This window comes from Drosophila sulfurigaster, chromosome 3 (assembly GCF_023558435.1).
Source record: "Drosophila sulfurigaster albostrigata strain 15112-1811.04 chromosome 3, ASM2355843v2, whole genome shotgun sequence".
Lineage (NCBI taxonomy): Eukaryota > Metazoa > Arthropoda > Insecta > Diptera > Drosophilidae > Drosophila > Drosophila sulfurigaster.
In genome coordinates this window covers 25904184-25927211 of record NC_084883.1, presented here as the reverse complement: position 1 = coordinate 25927211, position 23028 = coordinate 25904184, and the positions used below count along the sequence as shown (strand labels likewise).

The following is a 23028-nucleotide window of genomic DNA, read 5'->3' as shown; positions in this document are numbered from 1 at the left end:
TTTCAATATTTAAGTGCCTTTTAATCGACACGAAGAAAGTGTGTTTTTTCCATAGAAAAAATCAAAAAGTTCTAAATAATAGGCATTTAACTTTTACATTTTACTTTGCTTTTAATCAGCTTTTAAAGTTTTATAACAGCTTTCTTGATGCACTTAAGCAAAGACTATTTTTCCATAAATTTCAAACTACAAGCATTAAATTGTTGTTTACACATTTCGTACTTTTTAATCCACTTTCAATACTTTAAGCTTATTCTCATATGCATCAAAATTTGTTAGAGCTTTCGCTTTGTTTTATTATTTACACTTTATGCATCATTTAGTGACTTTGACTATTATTTCATGGCTGCTATTTATCAAGTAGTTGTATTCCACGCTATTGACATTAATTACGGCTGATTAAGCTTAAGATCCTTATCAGCTAAAAGCCACCGCAGAATTTTGGTCGAGTTTGGCAACAAAACTTCAGGACTAATTTCTGTTAATTTACCATGTGCAGGCAACAGACACGACGACTGATACTTGCAGGGAAAGTAGAAAGTGGAAAGCGCCAAGTGCCAAGGAAAAGGAAAAGGGAAAGTTCGTGCAACTTTTATACATTTTTTTGGTAAACTTTAAGCGCCGCTCATCGCGTGCATGTAATGTTAATGTGTGTGTGTGTGTGGATAAGTGTGTGTTCTTTGCGCCTAATTGTATGTAGTAATTTATGTTGAAAGTTTTGCAAATTTCTCATTTCATGCGCTGCTGGGTATGCAACACTTTTCGCGTTATTAGAAAATTCCAGCAGGTGAGAGATTTATGCCAGTGCCATTAGGCTGCCAATTGCACAAATGGAGGCACTGGCCTCGAGTCTTCTATATACATATTTATATATAGTACACTGTACTATCTAGCTGTTCAAGTCATTTGCCAGGGACAGACAGATAGACAGGAGAATTCTTTCGTTTAATTTCACATCGCAATTTTGCTTAAATACATAATCTTTTATTCGTACTCGACTCACCTTTAAGATTTCCCTGGCATTTGCCGTGCTTAATGGAACGATGCGAACGAAGCGTCGAAAAATGCTGAAATAGCAATTATTGTTGTTTTCGTTTTGTTGTTGTTGTTATTTGGTTATTGTTGTTTGGCGTAGTATAATTCTATTATCTGCTTGTCTATTAGATTCGTTCCAGCTTATTGTTTATAATTGTTTTTATTATTATTTTTATTGTTATTGCTAATTTCACACAGTTTTAGATTAGATAAACAAACTAACACGGTTTTACAACATTTTCAAAGGTTCATTAGCCAAAAAAGCAAATACAATTTCTTAAGAACTTTTTCATTTATTTCCACTTGCGCTTTTCGCCTTTTCGTTTTTGAATTGTGGAATTTCAATTTCATTTAATTAGTATTTATTTAGCATTTTTTCTTGTATTTTCTGTATCTTTTTAATTTTTTATTGCAAATTACTTTATTTGTTTGTCTTTTTCCTTGAGTGTTGTTTTCTTCGGCAGCACAAAAGGAAACCGTTAAACTCAACAGCTTCGAGTTAAAGTCGAAAAGATTCAGTTGTGTTGGCCCTGGCAATAACCCGGAACAACTTTTTGGCCGAAAAAAAAGAATTATTTATCTCAATTATGTTGTTTGTACGCCCAACTTGTGATTGTGCCTGAGTCTATATACTGAATATATAGTATGCATGTAGTATACTTAGTACTTTACGTTTTGTTTCATATGAAAATAAACATCTTGGATTTTCATTTGTTCTTTTCGATCTTGTTTTTCGCGTATTTGTTTGGTTTACGATATTAAAGATTTACGAGATTAGTTGACGTGTTTTATTTAAGATCTCCTCCATGAAGACGAACTATATAATGTGGTGTATACGTAATATCCAAGTAGGTTCTTGGCCTTGTTGATTGAGAAGAACTAACAACAACAAAAAAATAAGGCATGTGACTGTAAACCTTTTTTAAACAAAACTCACACACTACATAAAGTGCGTAATTTATGGTTAGTTTTGCTTATTAACATTTTGTTTACATAAACATATAGAAAATATATGTGTAAAAAGAGTACATCTCATGATATTTATATATGCTGTCAGCTATAATAATTGTGAAAATCCATTCCGAAGTGTTATTTATTAAACCACAGTGTTAATTTGGCAACATTTAAACGTTTTTAATTTTAATCGCTTTTGTGGTCATAAATATAAATAACCAAATATTCAATGAAAATAAATGGATGGAAAAACACTAAAAACGTTGCCTTCATTAAAAATGTATACAAATTAATTCAAATCAAACAGGAAAGCAAATTAGAAAATGCATTTGCAATGCAACGATCAGAGTACATTTGCCCCCTTCCCACTCGCCATCTCTCTCGCTCTCACTCCCACTATTGCATTCATCTCACACAGTAGCTAAAACGAGAGCGAGCACGCGTCACATGTGGGTGAAGTGACGAGCGAGAGCGAGAGATTGCGGCGTAAAGTGGAGAAAACGAGATGGAAATGCAATGACAGATCAAACGAATTGAAAGGCTCTCGCAAAGTTCATGGAGAGCGAGCGGTCCATAGGGCATCATTCAGATCGCACAGCAGCAGCAGAGTGAGTGAGTGGGAAAGGAGGCGGGAGAGCACGCACTGACTGTTCGTAGATTGCGAGATAAAAAGCCAAGGTACATTCTACATACACATGTACATTTGTACATATATTGTAAACCAAACAAAACACACGAAAATAAACGCTATGCGTTTGTATTTGCTCTACCGAAATAAACCATAAACCAAATATACATTGAATATTTTGCAACAACAGCAGCAGCACCTCGCACACACACACACACATCTAGACACTTATTGCGTATGTGTATACTCCATATATATTATTAGCATTATTCAATTGTTGTCAAGTTCAATGCACACGCACTCGAAAAATCACATGGCGGGTACGACGCGAAATAATATGCACAACATTTATTTTGTTTATGCCGCCGAATTCACATTTTTGTAATTAGATTCGATGATATTTTTGTTATCCGTCGCTAACTTTGTAAGTTTTGCGTAATATTTATTGTATATCTGCATACCTTGCGTTTCTTTTTGGTTTGTTTAATATTTACACTAAGCCACACGACGCCACAACAAAATGCTGAACGCAGAAAATAAAACACAACGTCGGCATTTAAGTTATTAATTGATATGAAATTGAATTTTATTTTAATGTGGCCTGCTGCCGCGGAACATAAACCGAACACGTTGGGGCCGCAAACACAAATAAAAGCACAACACAACAAATGCGACGCTAATGTTCTTTTCTTTGCTGAGCGAGCGCCAACGTTTGCTTTGCGTTTTACTTTTTTTACTTTTGTTTTTGCTTTTGCGCCGCCGAACAGCTGTTGATCAAAACTGGGGTAAGAACAGTGTTACCACACCGAAAAATGCTCAATTCCAATACGGAAAAAAAACGTTAGCGTCGCCCCCATTTAAATAGTAGTTGCTTTGCAATTGTCAAGGAATAACAACGGAATGCTCTTAATAATTACACGTCTCACATGTGAGCATGTTTTAATAATTACATTTTTACCGTTTACCTAGCTGACCTTCGTACTTTCAATTTAATTATGTACGTTACGTGCAGAAGAATTTTTTTGTATTATTTTAACACGCACAACGGTTATGATTTTTCTTTTTAGTAGTTAAACACAGGCGTAGCAGACGAAACGCAGCCAAACAACACGTCTAAACACAGCCACAGTCCGAACGCAACTGAACTGACAATTCGGAAACTTGCTTTATATACCTCAAGGATACTCACCGGCTTCAAGGGGTTAAGAAGCGCAAGATGCGCAGGCGCAAAGCGAAAACGGTGTCAGCAGCTGCAGGGTGAGAGCGGAGCCTTTGGCCTGTAAAGCAAACACAGCTTTCGCTTTCGCAACTCCAGGGGAAACTTCACGACGCAGCACCCCTTCACCACCCTACCACCCCTCTTCCATTCTTAATCTACAAAAGCAACAGCCTGCAACGGCCAACGGTTGTTAACGTTCAGTGTGTCCACCCCAACCAAAAAACATCACATAGGCAACGCGTAGCTCGGCTTTTGCCTGAGGAGGTCAGCACGACACGTGCTACAAATGTTTGTTGTGTCAGTGTGTGTGTGCGTGTGGGTGTGTTTTTGTCTTGCTGCCCTGACCTAGGCAACCGCGAAAATGTTGTGTTGCAGCGACATTAGCCTAAATTCAAACATAACATAAATCAAATGCGAATTATTTTGTGGTTTATTTACAATTTTAACATCAGCTCAACTCATGCCGCAGTCTGCGTTCCTGTCGCCAAGCTTGTAACTTCTCTTGCCTCATTTCATTGCGTGTGCGATGTCGTGGCTGTTGCCCACTGCGTCGCCTTGTGGCTTCCGTGTCAAAGGCATTAAAATGTGTCACTCGCGCCGGGGATTGTTCAATTCCCAATCCGGTGCGTTGCTTGCGCAGCACCGTCTTCACCGGATACAGGCGTCCGCTTTGTGTGGGTCCCAGGCCATGTTCGCGGTCCCAGCCCTGCTTCACCATCAGTTGCAGGCCGCGATTCTTGCCCGGAATGTTGAACTTTTGGAGTTTGTTGGCGGCCACTTGGGATTTACTGTTGAAACGATGTATGGTGGATGTTTGATGTGTGCGCCAGCTGGACTCCTTGTAATCCCTTTGGCAGAGGTCACAGTAGAATGGTGTTGTCATTGCTGTAGATTCATCATCAACTGCATCATCTGTCGCATCAACCGAATTTTCTTGCTGCAGTAATTCCACAATAGTTACATGATTTTTCCTTTTTGCAAGTTGTAAAGCTGTGTTTCCGCTTTTGTCTTTGATTTCAGTACTTGCACCAAGTTGCAGCAACCAGGCAACAGAGTCTGTGGCGCCTTCACAAGCTGCCATCATCAATGCTGTCCAGCCATAAGTATCACAAGCGTTTAATTCTGCCTCCTCTGCAATGTGCATTTTACGCAATTCGTTCACATTGTTACTCTGGGCTAAGCGGAAGAAGCGATTTCTGTCGTAGGGAAATTGAGGGGGTTCCTTAGGCCTTGAAGGACTTTTGGTTACTTTTCTAGAGGTTGCTGGCGTCTCGAGAACTTCCTGGTAAAACTGGTGCACTTCGTCTCCAGTGATGCCATCGATTTTATGCTTCTCAGGTTGCTGCTTTGCCTCCTCAGCAGCGCCAGCGCGTATAAAGCGTTTTAATGGCACATGCAGTGTAGTCAGTGCTCGCCAATTTGGATGCAGTTCGTCTCCATTAGAATTCATGTCAAATTTTATTTGTTCACTATTTTAAAATCTCGAACAAAAATAAACAAACGACGGCCAGTGTTGCCACACAAATATCCACTGATAAGAAATGCTCACAATGTATGGCCACTCTTCATTTCAATATATCGATATATTGCAAACCACATATTTTTGTTGTTATTTAAAAGTTTCTTGTCAAGTCAAAAACAATATGCAAATATAACCTTTTCTCACATGTGTTTTTAAAAAAAAACTGGCGATTTTTGTGTATTTTTGTATATCCTATCGCCGTTAAAATGCATATTTTCGAAATCTTGCCTGGGCACATTCGACAAATAAAACAGCTTTAAAAAAGCTTATTTTTAACAAACAAAATCTAAAATCCATCAGAATTGTTTGAAAAATAAATGAAATTGGTTAATTTATTCATTTTAACGGCCAAAACATTCATGTATATTATGAAAATCGATGTGTTAAATCATTTTTAAAAACATCGAAGCATCGATATTGCCATCGATAATTATTTCCCCGCTTCCGCCGCCAAGCAAACCAAGCGCGGAAATGTTAATTTCGCAAAATCGTTAAATTCTTGAAAACAAAAGCGAATTAAATTGTGTATTTTGCTGTGTTGATAATAAACAAATAATAAATGCGAATGCAAGTCAATTTAAATGTGTGTGGGCAGCAGTGAAGGAAGCTTAAGCATTCCAAAAACTGCGCAGTAAAAATCAATAACTGTAAGTGGCACTCACACACACACGGAGAGGTAGGAAGAACAGTTCGACAGCGAGCAACAAGCCAACACACGATGTCCGACGAAGAAGAAGAGTCCTTGTCCGAGGGCTTCTCGGCCAGTGAAGAGGACGAGTGGAAGCCAACAAAAGATGCACGCGGTGGCGAATCGTCCGACGATGATGACAGCGAATTTGAGGAGCTGCCTCCCCAAGCAGCAGTTGGAGGAGCAGCTTCTGCTGGCGCCAGCGGACGCTCCTCGGCGTCGAGTGCATCCAAAAAGAGGTGAGTTGAGTTAGAAATTATTTCCATGTATCCATGTCATTTAAGTAATCTCATTGTCACAGAGAACAAAAGTCACCCAGCGGCATCAAAGGAGCATCCGTTAAGAAACGCAAACCCAGCGGTCAATCATTGCGCTCCAAACTGTATAACAAGTATCGGCCGCCGCCAAAAACGTTTCCCACATCGCCCACACAGAACTCGCCAACGGCATCGGGTTCAAACAGTCGAGGAACGGCTTCAAAAAACGCCAAAACGCCCAATGAAAGCAACAACGGTGACTCCAGCAGCGAATCAAGTGTTGAGGATTATTTAGTGAATCCGGCAGAGTTGGATCTACGATCCAGTTTCTTCACGGCCACCAAAGAGAAGTCGCCAGCGCCACAATTCGATTGCAATGCAGGCATCACAAATCTCACAGATTCCGGTTCGGGTTCCGAGGATAACAACGACAGCAGCATGGAAGATAATGCTGCTGGCAATAAAGCATTCGATTTTCGTGATCTACTCGAGAATGCCAACAGCCTGGAACGTACCAGAGAGGCACTGCTTAGCAAGCGCAATGTGACGTGCAATCCAACATCATCTGGATGCCCCGATGGGAATCTCACAACAAACGCTGCCACAATGGATGTCAATGCATTGCTTGCATTGGGCGAAAACCAAAACTACGCAAAAGAGACGGACACAACCACAACAGCAACAGTGACTAAGGATCGCCGACGAGTAGCAGGAGGTGGAGCAGCTGCATCGCAGCCACCACCACTCGACGGTCCATCGCGTCTCAGTAAGACGAAATCGACGCGCATCAAACGCCACACAAAGACACGACCAGCGTCCACTGTGGTGGCTGGCGGCGACACCGATGACTCTGACTTTGAGGAAGTTGCAGGTAGGAAACGCAATTAGACACACAAAAAAAAAGAATGATTGTCGAAGTAGTTTTAAATGTGTAAGCGAACAAAAAAGGGGTTGTTTGTTATTTGTTGTCTTGTTGAATGGTAGTTAGAATTCCTTGTATCTGATTACAAAACACAAAAAAAAGCTTCCAAATTGCTCCGTATGAGACTGCGTAGTGTTTTTTGAGAGTGTGTGCAAGATATGACAAAACAAAATCATATATATAAACTATATTTCTACAGTGTAATGCATAAATTACAAATAAGCTAAGTTCTCACAGTTTGCATATTTAGTTGTCAGTACTATATATTCCAACTAAACTGTGTGGAACCTAGATCTTATAGTCGATTAGACTGAAATAGCGTTGAAACCAAGATATAAACGGCTTTAGTTACAAAAAACGCTTAAACGCTCCCCTTCCATAAACAAAACTGCGGCCTAAAAATACTCACTAAAACTCATACTACCTACTAAACTCTTAACTAACTCCAAACACTAAGCGATCTCAAAAGTTTAAATGCTTTTTAATCCAATTATAATTTACGTTCGTTTAATTTTCGTACAACAAAATCGGAAGAGAGACAATGAAGAATGGGAATGAAACTACAACTACAAATATTAAAAGCTTCTCAATGTCATAAAACACAATACTTTGATTAGATGTTTGTGTCTCAATTGTTGTTTAATCGTAACAATAGCAAACATATTAACGATTCTAAATGTGGTTGAAAATAAATACTTAACATACATATATACAAACATAAATACTTCGCATACTTTAAATATTATTTGCACACATGCACACATAATAAATGAAACGAACTAATTAAGGATTAACAAGTTGTATACTTCAAGGATGCATTTATTTTAATGATTTCAATTCATTTCATTTGCCTAAGATAGTAAAAAGACTAGCGAGCGCATCGAAATCGAAATCAAAATGCTAAATTCGAAATAAAGAATAATAATTATACAAAACGAAAAAGAGAAAAATGAATACGTAAAATGCACTTACTTTATGGCAATTTCAAGTGTTTCAGTAACATTTAAAAAAAAATAAAAAAATATATATATATTAAATGATGACGAAGGAAATAAATAGCTAACTGATTAGAACTGATGTTAAACGAATTTACTTTAGCAAAATTGTATTCATTCCACAAAGATACACTAAAAAAAACATATACATATAAATAAAATGCATTCGAAAAAGAAATGCAAAAAATAAAGAGATATAAAGTCAATAATAATAATAAATGCATAATTTTAGCGCAATTTAGTAAATGTTAAATGTATTTAATTCAAGAATTAATTAACAATTTGAAATGCACATCAAATGAAATAAATAAATGCAAAGTGTTTGAATGAAATAAACTAACTAAAAATGAGCAGAAACTCACTAAAAAGTTCTTTTGTTTTGCATTTGTGCCTGCCTAACTAAAACTAGCAACAAAAACTAGATTGAACATACATATGTAGCTCTCCTTTTGCTCCTCCAAATCATCAATACCTAGAACGTCGCCTCATTCAAAACACCCAACTTCCCCCACTTCCATTCACAGACGCGCAACTGAGCAGCGACAACGAGGATGCTGCCACACCAAACATATCTGGTGATCTGGAAATCCATGTGGGACTCCCATCGCGTCATCCCACCAAAGAGCAGAAGACACAGCTTGAACTGGAGAATGCACTGAAGCGTCGCATGAATCGTGACATCAAAGATCGCCAGCTGCTCATGCACAAAGTGAGTCTGTTGTGTCTGATATCACGCAGCCTCAAATACAATCGACTGCTCAGCGACACTGCTTTGATGGAGGCTTCTCTTAAGCTACTGCCCAGCAAGAATTCTTATCCCACCGAACGTGGCGTGGAATTGAAGTATCTTCAGTCGTTTATCACCTGGTTTAAAGTGGCTATCAAGCTGCTCAGCCAAGACTTGTATCCCGCCAAGACGGCGAGCACAAAGCGTGGCATTATCGACGAGCTGTTGGCGCAAATCAAACGCAAGGAGGCACGTTGCAAGCAGGATATGATCCTCATATTCATTGTACTTGCACGTAGCATGGGCATGAACTGTCGCCTCATTGTCAACATGCAGCCAATGGCTCTAAAACCACAAGCCAGTGATTTGATAACGATTAAGCTCAAGCCGGATGACAAGAAAGGGCAAGCGAAGAACGATGCGGATGAGGCGGAGTCGGAGACAGATGAAGAGTCCGACAGCAAGCCCAAGAAAACAAAATCTCCATCAAGCAAATCAGCACAAGTACTTAAAAGTAATGGAACCAGCTCAAAGGCAACTAAAGTAGAGGCTAAGACAAGCTCGAAAGCTGCAACAAAAACCGTCAAGAAAGAGACCGAAAAGGAGGCGAAGACAAGCTCGAAAGCTGCAACAAAAACTGTTAAGAAAGAGACCGAAAAGGAGACGACGAAGACAAGCTCGAAAGCTGCAACAAAATCTGCCAAGAAAGAGACCGAAGCGAGTGAATCAAGTGCTGGTCGCAGTTCCAAGTCTAAGGTCTTGCCAAGCAAGAGTCTGGATAGCAACTCCGAGCTGGACACGAAACCCAGCACTTCCAGATCTGCGTCCTCCAGTCGCAAGGCAACAGAAAGCAGCAGCAGCGCTGAGAAGTCAACAAAGCCGCAGTTGACGCGTCTCAAACGAAGCAGCAACCCAACTGAAACGGAAGACAGAAAGAAACCAAAGCTGAGCTTGAAAATCGAAGGAACGCCTATAGCTCGCCGCACCCGCAAAGCATCTGCCGGTGCAGAGAACGTGGCCGCATTTCCGGCGGACAAAATTGGCTCGCCCGTCATACCCAAGTTGGTGCTGCCCAGCGCTAAGATGAAGAATGCCAAGTACAGCGACACAGAGAATGCCAATCCCAGCCAGGCAGCTAAAAGTGATACGCGTTCGCGCAGCAAATCGCCCAAAGTGCACATATCACCCGTGTTTCTCAAAGGCCACAGCAATGAACCCGAGGAACCCAAAGCGAGCAATGCAGTCAAGAGCAGGCGAGGCGATGTGAAGCCCAAAATCTCACCCGCATTTCTGCAAGCTGCTGAGCCTGCCCAGCTGCGTACACGCCAGCAGCGGGCCAAGGCGCAAAGCATTCCACAACTCGATGGCGGCGATGATAGTCTGCCTGTGCCTAAGAAGCGACCCAAGTTGGAGAAGCTCAAGGCTCACAGCCGATCCACGGAGGATACAGAGGAGTCGACGCCCACTAAGCAAATTAAGAAGGCTCCTGTGCTGCCCAAGGCAGTGCAGCATTTACGAAAGGATCGACGTGTGCTCTCCACGGACGATGAGAGTGTCAAGGATAAGCGCAAGACAACGGCCTCGGATATGTGGGTGGAGGTTTGGTCCGATGTGGAGGAGCAATGGATATGCATTGATTTGTTCAAGGGCAAATTGCACTGCGTCGACACCATAAGGGTAAGCTAGGTTTGTAATGGTGGCTCGAACAGGATATGCTAGATTTGCTTGCTATCCTCAACACCATTCTACATTTTTCCCCCAAGTCTGATCTCTTTGAGCTTGCAGCGCAATGCCACCTCGAATCTGGCCTATGTGTTTGCCTTCCAAGACGATCAGAGTCTCAAGGATGTGACAGCACGTTACTGCTCCAGCTGGACGACAACAGTGCGCAAGTCGCGTGTGGAAAAGGTCTGGCTAAATGAGATTTTGGCCCCATATTTGGGACGTCGCACCAAGCGCGACATATGCGAAGATGAGCAGATGCGCCGCATACACTCCGACAAGCCGTTGCCCAAGTCCATAAGCGAGTTCAAGGATCATCCATTATATGCACTAGAAAGGCATCTACTTAAATTCCAGGCCATCTATCCGGCCGATGCGCCCACGATAGGCTTCATACGTGGGGAGGCGATCTATTCACGTGACTGCGTTCAGGTGCTGCATTCGCGTGACATTTGGCTAAAGAGTGCGCGTGTGGTGAAGCTGGGCGAACAGCCCTACAAGGTTGTCAAGGCACGCCCCAAGTGGGATAGAGTAAGTCAAGTCTACTCACTCGATTACAAGGCTAAATGATATTCTTTATTGTAGCTTACGCGCACTGTTATCAAGGATCAGCCGCTAGAGATATTTGGCTATTGGCAGACGCAGGATTATGAGCCACCCACAGCTGAGAATGGCATTGTGCCGCGCAATGCCTACGGCAATGTGGAGCTCTTCAAGGAGTGCATGCTGCCCAAGAAAACCGTGCATCTTAGATGTGAGTTTTAAGTCTATCTGTTTAAGCAGATTTGAATTCAATAAGTTTCGTTTTAGTACCCGGTTTGATGCGTGTCTGCAAGAAGCTGAACATTGATTGCGCAAATGCGGTGATTGGTTTTGATTTCCATCAGGGCGCCTGTCATCCCATGTACGATGGTTTCATTGTGTGCGAAGAATTTGGCGAGCTGGTCACTGCCGCCTGGGAGGAGGATCAACAGGAGCAGGCGCGCAAGGAGCAGGAGAAATATGAGGCACGTGTCTATGGCAATTGGAAGAAATTGATTAAGGGTTTGCTCATTCGCGAGCGCCTCAAGAAGAAATACAACTTTTAAAAAGCAAAATGTGGTTGTAACGTCCTTTTTTTGTGTCGTTCGAATTGAATATGTTATATTGTATTTTTGTACTTCTGCCTAAGTTGTATTAATGTTAAAATAAACAAGCTTAATTACATTCAAAATATATTTTTTTTTTGGAAAAATCAAAAGTTTGGAATTAGTTTTGGAATGCATTTATTTAGCGATTGTTTAAAATTGCATTTTGCTTTGACTTTACATACATAAATATAAAGACAATAAGTACATAATTATTATTAAAAATAAATTCCTATCTTCCGATAATATACAAAATGATGTCTTCAATGGAACAAGAGATTTTAGAGACAATAATACCGAAATGGCTATAGTAGTTACAGTAATAGTTAAAAGTTATAAGATATACATTAAGTAAATGGTTTAGTTTAAGACTCTTCGTTTGTGTTCTTGGAAATCGTAAGCGAAATGAATACAGATTCTTTGCGCTATCATTCTCTCTATCATAAGTACATTTTTTGTGTGAAGAAAATGCTGTTGAGATACAAATGAAATAAAATCGAATAGGGAAATCAGAGATACGTTTGGCAACATAACCATTTATGGTTTGTTCGGCTTGGCAAATAACAAAATAATAGTTACAAATTAAAACTTTGGTGAGCAATACATAATTTCAACAAGTACGTGCTGGATTCTCATCATCATCATCATCATCAAATTCGTTAACAATTCTTCGACTAGTTTGTGGCTTCTGTAGTGTTGCTAGCGCCTCTGCTGCTGCTCTGCGCTTCTTTGCGTTGTGCCTGAAGATACTCGGAGTACATGCGTCTGGCCTGATTGAGCACACGGGTCACATCATGTTTGCGCACCATCTTATCGAAGTGCATCGCAATCTCATTGTAATCCATGGCCGCCTTTATGATGGTGTTGCGATGTTGCAGCAACAGCGTCAGGCAGAGAAACATCAGGAACGCATTGCCGCCACCAAATTCACTGGGTGGAGGCAACGCAGCCGCTGAGCTATTCAATCCGTTCATGGGCGAGGAAGTCGCGCGATTCGGTGACCGGGAGTAGGATGTGTAGGCGCTCTCATCGTCCGCATTCGTTGCAATCTCCACCATGGCGGGCGCTGCCACACGATTAGGTTCCGTTGAGATGGGCATTATGACCTCGGGCATGCTGCTGCTGTTGCGCATGACGCCGCCGCTGCCATCCAAGAGTAAACTGTCCTCGATGAAGGGATTTGCCGTGTGCGTATCGGGTGGTTGCACGCTGTTGCTCTTAGCGGCAGTCAAACGCTGTCGTCGTCGCATGTGCAACTCACTCACATCGGGGCAGGTGATAATCTCATTCTCCTTCAGATCGTCGACCATGTCGAGTGTGTCCTTGTCGAGTTTCTCGTACTCAATGTCATCGACAACAGTGACGGGTATTTGCTTTTCCGTAAACGGCAGTCCAAACACTTGACGATCCAAGTTCTCAGCCTCAAGTCGCAGTTCACGCGTTATGGCGTTTGTCATGGGATAATACTCTTGATCTTGATCCTGATCGGGTGTGCTTTCTTCTTTTTGCTGCTGTTGATGTTGCTGTTGCTCCACAGTCTGCGTTTGCTCCGGCGACACTGCATTCAGATCGAGCTGTAGACTGTAGCTACTAAGCTCCTGCGCCTGTTGAATGGCTGTGGCTGCTGTTGAGGCGCTCCAGCTGGTCTCGGGAATGGACGACGAATCGGATTCATCTAGCGAACTGCCCAGATGTCCGCTCTTGGTCAACTGTACCACTGGTTTGCTGATGTGTTGTTGCAGTTGTTGTGTTTGCTGCTGTGGCTTTTCACTGATTTGCAGCTGCGTTGCTAAACGATCCGAAATGCGATTTTTGTTAATCGTTGCAAAGTTGAGAAATTCGTTAAAGTTCTTGACCAGTTTGGGTGGCGTCTTGTTAGTGCTGCTATCATCGCCACCGCCATCAAATGACATACCCATGCGACTGGTGGCCGCAATTTTCTCCTTGAGATCCTTAAAATGACCGCCGCTTGTGGTGCTGACGCGTTTGACGCTCTCACTGACTGTGGTGGCATTGGATGCCAATTGCTTGGCAATGATATTGCTTACATTGAGAATGCTCTTCTGCTGCAACTTGGCCAAGCCTTGGGCCTTTCTATCGGCCATACTACTCTCCCTCTCCCTCTCCTTCGCTCCCTCTTGCTGATTGGATGACGACGACGAACTGCTTAAAAAGGCGCGTGCGGCATTCGGATTATTGTTATGATTCGGTTGCAGTGCATCATCCTTAAAGGGATTCGTTTCATGAAACTGCGGCGGCGATGCCGACAACATCTCCTCCTTGCGATCAAACACATCGTCATCGGTGTCCTCGCTAGCTGACAATTCCTGCACTGACTTCGCATTGCTCTCGGCAACGCCACCTTCGATTAGCGCTAACATTTTCGACTCATCCAAGCTCTGATGTGCCTTGGACGAGACGCGTCGCTGTCGACGCGCTGCATGCCGTGACATATTGTCATCCAGACTGTGATTCAGTCGCTTCGAGTTGTCCAGCGCGTTATTGCCGCCAGCTGTTGTACCCAACGAGGAGCTAAGCGAACTCAGCGATGCCGAAGAACTTTGTCGCCGCAATGCGCATACTTTGGTATAAGGATTCTCTCGTGGCTTGGTCAGCAGATACGAAGGACTTGTTGGAGTGGCGCTATACGAGGTTGAGAAAGTGCTCGCACTATTCGGCGCCGAAGCCTCCGCAACAGGCACAAATTCCTGCAATTAATAATGCGAATATTAATAAAGTATATAAAAAAAAAATAAGAAACTTAATATAAATATGAAACTAGACTATATATCTTTACGAATTATTTCTATTTCTATAAAATTATCTTGGATGTGCGATAAAATGTACATGTAATATTGACTTGCATAATTAAATAAAAAGAAAACCAACCTTATCGAAAAGTGACAATTCCTTGGAGCCATTGTTGTCATAGCAAAAGGAGCTCCACTGCACCTCCAGCATGCGCAGCGCATCCTCGAAGGGAAACTCCCGCTTCAACTCCAACAGCAACCAGCGATAGCAGAACAACAAATCATCTGCTTGCTGCGATTTGAGATACTCCCAGAATTCTGGATCATAGAAACTCAATGCCTCCGTGAGATGGGCAAACTTCTGTGTCATGGCAACGCCATCGAGCATGAAATTACCCCGCACTCTCGCCATGATCGCACAGAAGCAGATATAGGCCTGCGCCTCGTCATTCATGGTGACGAGTAGCGGTGACGCGATGTCTGACATGCCTTGGCAATAGCTGACCACCGGATGATTCAGTGCATATGTGGTCAGTATATTGAACAATGACGCAATGTTCTGATTGTCATCACTGCCTGCATAGAATGGATGCAATCGATCCGTGCGCAGCACATCCTTCTTCACCATGCTCGTCACATACGCTAGCTCACCGGCCACATTGCCACGTTGCACGGCCGTCTTCCACGTGTCGCGCAGCTTGCAATATTGCTCCGATTTGCGACGCATAAACTCCATACGCTGATGCCCATCCATGGGCAGGCCATGCACACCGCTGGGATACACGTTTAGTAAGTGCTTCCAGACAACGCGTCGCAAACTGGGCTCAATGCCGCCCAAAAAGATTATTTTGCGCAGCTCATCGTTGCGCTGAATCTGTCCCAACGCATCGAGGAATAAACGAAATTCACTGTCACACATGGGCGGACGTGGAGGCAAATTGGCCATGTGCTCGTCGGATAGATTGAAGGCCTTCTGCACTATGGAAAAGGTCTTTTCCATTTGATTCATAATCAGGCCCGGCAGCTTCGTTTGCATATGTTGTACATACTTCTGGGAGACGCCCAAAGATTGCAGAGGTGAGACGCTGGCGGACAAGGATGCAGAGCTGTTGCTGGAGACTCGGCGCTCCGAAGCGCTTGTGTCGTTGCTTGTGTCACATTCACGCACTACGGTAAAAGGTTTTACATCGATTTGCAGCATTAGACACGGTTCCGAGGAGGTTTGTATAGATATATTGTGTATGCGAAGAAATGCAGCGTCCAAATCCCAGTCGGAGAGCACAGCAAGATAGATTTCATTGCCAGCTGGATCGAAGGCCTTGTACTTGATGGCAAAGTCTGATTTAATGTCAAAGGCCTTCGCCAACAATGAGTAGAGTACCTCCAATGTGGTGATTTGTGGATCCACAGAGAATTTGCGCCATTCTGGCGGTCTGGTGGCTTCATTTTTCTATTTTGTGTGTGGGAGAAAGCAGAAGAATGGTTGAAAAAATGTTGGTCCTTTGTTGTCTCGTTTAAGGGATGAGCGTGGCCACGCTGTGACATACCTTAACTTTGACGCGTACCGCCTCTCTGGGATAAATGCCAGCCATATTGTTATTGTGTTTGCACTTTGTAACTAACTTAATTCCATTATTATTTTATTATAATCATTGAGCAATCTATTAATGCTCTTTGTTGTTACGCCATCTATTGGAAGCAGTGCTGGTAAGCGAACTATATTACTATTTTAACTGACAGCACTTCAGTCAGGGCTACACTGTAGCCAAAATACTGAAAAATTGTTTTTTGCCTGCTGTCACATATCAATCTTTAAATGCCGTTACTCATGCTTTTTGAGAGAAGAGTATTAAAGCAAACACTCTAGACAGTCTCCAGTTTTCTGTTTTTTTTTTTATTTTATTAACACAGACAATAACATTTTGAAAACAAGCAGTTTTTTTAAACTATTTTCAAAAAACGAATAAGTGTAACCAGTTAGTGAATTAGCCCGAGGTATATTTTAGTATCTTTTATGACGTAAAAGTGTAGATTACGAAATTGTGCTTGCGGTCACGCTGATGGTAACACTGAAAACAAGAAAAACATACAAATATGAGAACTTTAGTGCAAAATTTGTTGTTGTTATAGTTTATTATTTTTATTAGTTTTATTTTGCAAATGCGTTGTTTGCACAAATAAAACGCAACGTGTTATCGTTTAATGGTAAAGCAACTTGGAAGTGTGTCGAACGAAGCAGCGTAATCTCATCACATCATTGTCGTCTAGAATTTGGGTGTGTATGTATGTATGTGTGTGACTCGGGCGTGTATGTGACGTGTTCGGCGAGCAAACACACGCTCACGCTCACAGACACTATCTCAAAAGGCAGCAAGCAAGCAGCACTTTATGGCAAATTGGTTCAAGGATCATAAGGAATTGGCCGCCATGCCGGCAACGGCAACAACTCGGTTGCATTTTGCCCTCTAAACGAATGTTCCATAAAGTTGGGGGTCATTGAGATAACTTTTGTTTAATTTATGATCACTCGCTTATGTACTGTTTATGTGCTATATGCGTGCCCAATTGTACTTGAGTTTATGCGCCTCTGTCTCTGTGTGTGTGTTTGTGTGAGTGAGAGTCGAAGCGATAAATTCTCTCAGAACTTAACGCTGTTGTAGTCGCCTGTTGTAGTTGTTGTGCACAGCAAGCACAATGTAAGTTGAATTATTATGCAAAATAATGCTCTTAACTTCCGTTGACGCATTATGTTTAAGTACACATGAATGTGTGCCTATGTGTGTGTGTGTGTGTAGATGTTTAACTGTGTGAGTGCGCGCCTTGTAGCGACGTGCTTATATCACAAAAAACACTGATACGATAACTCAACTCCGGCAATGGGCAGTTTTTTTTTCATTACATACAATACAATGACATTATCAAGCAAATTCGCCGCCGACTGCATAATGATCTCTATGGGTGATAATGCTGAACTTACAAACGATACTTACGAGATGCATTTTATTTATTTGTATTTACAGTTTGGCGAGCGTTTAATGGATGACACATCATCATGGGAAAGTTATTATCAAAAATTTTCGGCAACAAAGAAATGCGAATTCTTATGCTCGGCTTGGATGCTGCTGGCAAAACAAGTAATCATCCCATTGAAATTACAAGTTTATAGCAAGTACATTAATTGATTCATTTTGGTAATTTCCAGCGATCCTCTATAAACTAAAACTGGGGCAATCAGTAACAACGATACCAACGGTAGGCTTTAATGTCGAGACTGTCACGTACAAGAACGTAAAGTTCAATGTCTGGGATGTTGGCGGACAGGACAAAATTCGACCGCTTTGGCGGCACTACTACACAGGTAAGCTTAAGATTCCAATATTGAAGGAGTACTTAACATAACACAATCTTTCGTTTGCTCTAAACAGGTACACAGGGTCTTATATTCGTTGTGGATTGTGCGGATCGAGATAGAATAGATGAAGCTCGCAATGAACTGCATAGGATAATTAACGATAGAGAGATGCGGGACGCCATTATACTGATATTTGCTAATAAACAGGATCTAGCTGATGGTAATTAAATACAAATGAAGCATACATCACTTGAACTAAGTAATATAATTGTGATATTTTCGTTTTGCAGCAATGAAACCCCATGAAATCCAGGAAAAACTAGGCTTAACTAGAATAAGAGATCGCAATTGGTATGTCCAACCATCATGTGCCACAAGCGGCGATGGCCTCTACGAAGGTCTAACGTGGCTAACTTCGAACCATAAATTATGAGAATCATAATCCTACGTATTTCTATGGCATGTATTATTCGATGCGAAGCGAAGCAAAATTATTATATTTTTTATTTATACAAACTGCAAGACGCATAGTGAAAACAAAACAACAAACCATAAAAAATCAATACAAAATCGAACAGAAATTAACAGAGTTGAAAACAATATATATATAGAAGCCAATATATATTACACTGATAATATATATGTGTGTATAGATACATATATAGTAATTATACATATATCGTATATGTATACATAATTAATCAATCTATATTCTCATTAGTAAAAAATACACATACAAACGATGCAAACTCAATAAATAAAAGAACTTCAAGCACAGTCAACCATACGAAACGAAAAAAAAACAAAACAAAATAATTAAATGATAATACAAAAATAAAAAAAAAAAAGAAGAAAAAAAAAAACATAAAAAATAAATCAGTATAACAACCGCAAATTTAGTGTTAAGTAAGTTTTCTTGTAAATTATAATGATGAGCCACGTAAGCAATTAAGTTGAATGCTTGTTTATTGCAACTGTTATTTGACTTGAAATGAGAAAGTCGTAAATAAAATAAATAAATTGTAAATAAATATTCAAATTAAAGTGCATATACCACAACAACAAACAACAACAACTACAACAGAGAAAGCAACAATACAATACTCCGATAAATAGAACGAAACCTATTGATTGCTATAGATTAAAACATAGTCTTCAAATATAACGATTAGTAACTGTGCCTTCCTCAATTGTGTATCAAGTCGAAGTCTTCTTCATTTTGGTTGTGGGCTTCTCTCATATTTTTCTTGCTTTTGGATGTCGCTAATTCTCTTCCATTCTTTGCAGTTCACATTGACTTGGGAATTTTTTGTGTTATTTGCTTTGTTGGTAGTTTTGCTTCTTCAATTCAAGTTGATTAAGATGTCACGACTATTTATTATCATCCGCACAATTCTCTACAATTCCATTTCATCCCCTCTGTGTTGTCTTGTCAATCAGTGTGGCATCGATTGTGGCAGCCTCAACTTCAGTTGCAGAGCAGCGCAGAGCACAGCGTGTCCTTATGCATTGTTGATGGAAAGTTGAAAAGTAAATATGCCAAGTCCATGGCCACAAATTATACAAATAACTGACGAGCGGAGGCTGAGTGGGGAGTGAGGAGTGAGGGAACTAAGCAATATTAATTGCTAAACGAGGCGTTTAAAACTGTTCTTTGTTTTGTTTTATTTTGTTTTGTAAACTGGTTTTGTGCGTCTGCTGTGGTAGATACATGAATTTACCTGAAAACGGCACGTGTCATTGACTTTGATTTGTATTTGTATTAGTATTTCTATATGTGACTTTGTGTATTTATTGTTGTTTTGGTTAGAGCAATTCAAGCGAGCAATGTGCTATCCCAAAAATTGTGTGTGAACTCAGTTTGTATATCTCATCTTCATCGTCGTCATCATCATCATCATCATCATCATCAAAAGTTTATATATATTCACGGGCCTCAAGCAGACGGAAAGGCATTTCGTATAAAGAATATAAATTATGAGAAAAGCAAGATGTACGTTTATTTTTATGCATAATTCATTGTTTATTAGGCTTATCAGACCAAATCTCTTGGCCACAAACAATTCAAATAAGAAAGATCTGACGTTTTATTACCTTATTAGCATAGTATTTATTATGTTCCCTCAAATCATTTTTTCAATAGCGGAAACCAATTGTGAATGAATTTTCACCTTATTTACAGAGTTTAATTTGAATGAATATTTTGTAAGAGAAACACGTTATGTTAATAAAGAGTTAAATGTAATAAAGTGATCTAAGAAATTGTCTTTTTTTTTGTGAGATGGGGCAAAATCTATAAAACTCTTAGCATGCTCGTTTTACTAATATTAAATTACTTTACAATAGTACTACTTATAGAACTAAGTGTAATGTTTCGTAATAAAATAAATCCGGAAATTGTGATAGAAATTCATATTTTATAATTATAAACGGAAGACACAATGACACTATATATTCATGCATTTCCATCTATTGTTAACAGCAAGTTTAAAATTAAATAATAAAATAATTTGCTTATCAGGTTAGTAGTATAGATTGGACTAAGTTTCATAATAATCAAAATTTACTTTACTTGAAACATTCACACTATTTAAGAAACTAGAAAATCGACTAACCTTTTTTTTTATCGTATTTTTCCCAATTATTAAAATCAGTTTTATAATATTAGTAGATATAATAATCAAAATTTGCTTTACTTGTAGCATTAACACTATTTGAGAAACTAGAAATTCGTATTATTCCCAATTATTTTATAATATTAGTTGATATAATATATTGAACATTTTTGAAACGTTTCCTTGACTTGCTTTGAATTGTTTAGAATATATTTTATTTAAATCATATTGAAATTCATTTGATATAATAATCATATTTTATTATTAATAATATTATCATAGAGGAAATTTGAAGTTGTAAATAATTTTCTTATATTAATTTTCGTTGAACTGTTGAAAATGAACTCAACTTTCGAAGTTTGATTGATTAAATAAAGTGTACTGCACTTGATAATACCACCAACCAAAAAGGGCAACAAAACAAAACAGCAACCAACGAAGAAAAACCAAAAAAGAAGAGGAAATAAATGCAACTCTTATTCACATTCACATTCACACACATACTAAAAGCCACGCTGTGCGTGAATGTGTGTGTGTGTGTGTGCTTGTATCCAGGCAGAGAAGAGATGTCGCCCGTTCAAATGTCAAGAACCAACCCTCTTGACTATAGTTGTCCCGCTCGCACAGCGGCAGCCGTCTCGCTTGTGCTCGATGTTGAGCAGTGACAGTATTTTCTATGCTGCCGCTTGTTGTTGTTGTTGTTGCTCTTGCTGTTGCTGGCGGGCATTTTTGATGCACGGATATTACAGGATAACGCTCTCGCTCGCTCCTCCTACTGCATGGGCGTGGCCAGCGCTCAGCAAAGCGCTTTGACTTTTGCGTTTGTTTCACTTTTATCCTGGGCATAAACTTCTGCTAGCGAGCGTTAGGTTTCCTCGCTATGCCTCCTCTTCTCTTTCTCCGGTGTGAGGGAGATAGAGCAAAGAGAGCGAGAGAGTGAATGCGAGGAATATTGCGATGTGGAGGAGGGACGGGAGGGTGGCGAGCATGCGAGTGTAGGAGCTGGGTAGGTGATGGTGATTGTTGTATTCCGACATCTCATTTGTTACAAAGTTAATGTTGGCGTATTAAGCGCAGCAAAAACCTCAACAACAAAAGCGCCACAGCAAAAAGGGACACGTTAAGAGGATGTGGCTGGATGAACTTTTATCGATTATTGGATTTGCTTCAGCGTTTCAACCATTTCCAGCTGCTATTCTTGAACATTGAATACATTTTGTGATGCTCCCAAAATCGCAGTTGATGGAACGATAAGAAATTAGGGGAAATATTCAGATTATTACTCAATGGAAAATATATTTTCAGGCTTTTACATATTTAAACCTTATTACACAAAATTGTGTTTCATTTATAATGTGAATTTCCAAAATAAATATATGGTTTACAAAATAAAAATAGTTTAAGTATTATTCTATTTTTATATTCGATACATATTCATAAAATGAAATTCCAAAATATTTGTAGTTTATTTATATCTGCAGTTTATAAGCTATTAATTGTGTCAATTTATTAATATAACGTATTTGTTATATTTGCTATGTTATTTATGCCAACAATAAACATGTATGCGAAAAATTAAATAAAAAATTAAATAAATTTTATTACGTATACGTATCAAAAGAAATATAGATTTTTACTATCTTGAACTGCAATTAGATTTAATCACAAGTATTATTTCATTATGAATTTGCTAATAAATCTGGTATATTAGGGAAATGAACTTTAAAACAGCAAAAACAAGCCGAACGCTAGCATCAAAAAGCCTTGCTCCTCAGCCTCCCACCCAACAGGCTGGCGTTCAATTCAATTACAGTTAACTGGTAGCATCGGGTTCGAAGAACCGTTCGAACTGAGGTCGAGGATGCGGAGAGAGGAAAGGAGAAAGAGAGAGGAAGAGAGCTAAGGAGTGGCAGAGGGAAAGCAAAAACGAGAGAGGGGGCAAATTCGAAAGCACTAACATCACAAAGGTATTACAAAACAAAAACAAAATGTCAAAACCCAAGACGATTATGTGAGCGAGCACCCCGCGCACCTGCGTCCCACTCACACACTAAGGCCTCAACTAGAGTGTGCGAGAGCGAGAGAGAGAGAGGTGGGTGGGCAGAAGAGGGTGTTGCTTTTGTTGCCTGCTGGAGCTGCTGCTTCTTCTCTAGCTTTAGCAATGATGGCGGCCAGCATGCTCTTTGTATGTATGCGAGTGTGTGTGTGTGTATGTGTGTGTGTCAGAGCAAGAGCAAAAGCGCTGAGAGAGCAAGAGCTCTGGTGTTTATTGGAGATTGAGATTGCGGCTTGGCTTACCTACACTCAAACAACAGCAGCGTCGTCGACGCTGACGTCAGCAGCGACATCGACATCGACATCGACATCGGCGTCGACGTTGCCACAGCATCAAGAAGGAACGAATCAAAGCAAGCCAACAAGCAAATGCGCCACCAGAGTTGCCACTAAAAGTCTTTGCCGTAATATGGGAGAACTCGCATAGAGAGAGAGGGCGCTGGCTGGACAAGAACGGGCA

The 23028-nt window shown here is 40.4% G+C and overlaps 5 protein-coding genes across 9 annotated transcripts in view; 2 read left to right on the top strand and 3 right to left on the bottom strand.

Moving 5' to 3' along the window:
• LOC133841680 (transient receptor potential cation channel trpm) overlaps nucleotides 1-3319 on the bottom strand; it is a 60537-nt gene extending 57218 nt beyond the window's left edge. Inside the window, exons 1-2 of one of the 3 annotated variants that reach the window (XM_062274337.1) lie at nucleotides 3079-3319; nucleotides 1004-1219 (exon numbers count right to left, since the gene is read on the bottom strand). The gene's annotated coding sequence lies outside the window, so the exon portion shown is untranslated. Of the gene's footprint in view, nucleotides 1-1003; nucleotides 1824-3078 lie in introns of those variants that run through there. The other 2 variants (XM_062274336.1, XM_062274346.1) reach the window with 2 other exon arrangements.
• Nucleotides 3320-4236: 917 nt separating this feature from the next.
• LOC133841686 (G patch domain and ankyrin repeat-containing protein 1 homolog) lies at nucleotides 4237-5373 on the bottom strand. The gene has a single exon (XM_062274358.1). It carries the CDS (start codon nucleotides 5284-5286, stop codon nucleotides 4285-4287), a length of 1002 nt encoding a protein of 333 aa, XP_062130342.1. The 5' UTR covers nucleotides 5287-5373; the 3' UTR covers nucleotides 4237-4284.
• A 315-nt stretch (nucleotides 5374-5688) lies between these two features.
• On the top strand, nucleotides 5689-11882 carry LOC133841682 (DNA repair protein complementing XP-C cells homolog). The gene is made up of 6 exons (XM_062274353.1): nucleotides 5689-6285; nucleotides 6348-7174; nucleotides 8745-10624; nucleotides 10733-11200; nucleotides 11255-11423; nucleotides 11480-11882. Exons 1-6 carry the CDS (start codon nucleotides 6077-6079, stop codon nucleotides 11755-11757), a joined length of 3831 nt encoding a protein of 1276 aa, XP_062130337.1. The 5' UTR covers nucleotides 5689-6076; the 3' UTR covers nucleotides 11758-11882.
• LOC133841684 (uncharacterized) lies at nucleotides 11807-16261 on the bottom strand. Its single transcript, XM_062274356.1, has 3 exons — nucleotides 16094-16261; nucleotides 14686-15996; nucleotides 11807-14504 (listed from the first exon to the last, which is right to left on the bottom strand). The coding sequence occupies exons 1-3, from the start codon at nucleotides 16136-16138 to the stop codon at nucleotides 12471-12473; spliced, it is 3390 nt and encodes a 1129-aa protein (XP_062130340.1). The 5' UTR covers nucleotides 16139-16261; the 3' UTR covers nucleotides 11807-12470.
• Nucleotides 16262-16522: 261 nt separating this feature from the next.
• Nucleotides 16523-18761, top strand: LOC133841688 (ADP-ribosylation factor 6). 3 transcript variants are annotated; one of them, XM_062274361.1, is made up of 5 exons: nucleotides 16523-16541; nucleotides 17567-17680; nucleotides 17749-17904; nucleotides 17972-18118; nucleotides 18189-18761. In XM_062274361.1, exons 2-5 carry the CDS (start codon nucleotides 17599-17601, stop codon nucleotides 18329-18331), a joined length of 528 nt encoding a protein of 175 aa, XP_062130345.1. In that variant the 5' UTR covers nucleotides 16523-16541; nucleotides 17567-17598; the 3' UTR covers nucleotides 18332-18761. The 3 variants fall into 3 exon arrangements, with proteins under 3 accessions (XP_062130345.1, XP_062130344.1, XP_062130343.1); XM_062274360.1 differs by lacking the exon at nucleotides 16523-16541 and adding an exon at nucleotides 16610-16751; XM_062274359.1 differs by lacking the exon at nucleotides 16523-16541 and adding an exon at nucleotides 16616-16821.
• Nucleotides 18762-23028: the final 4267 nt, after the last annotated feature.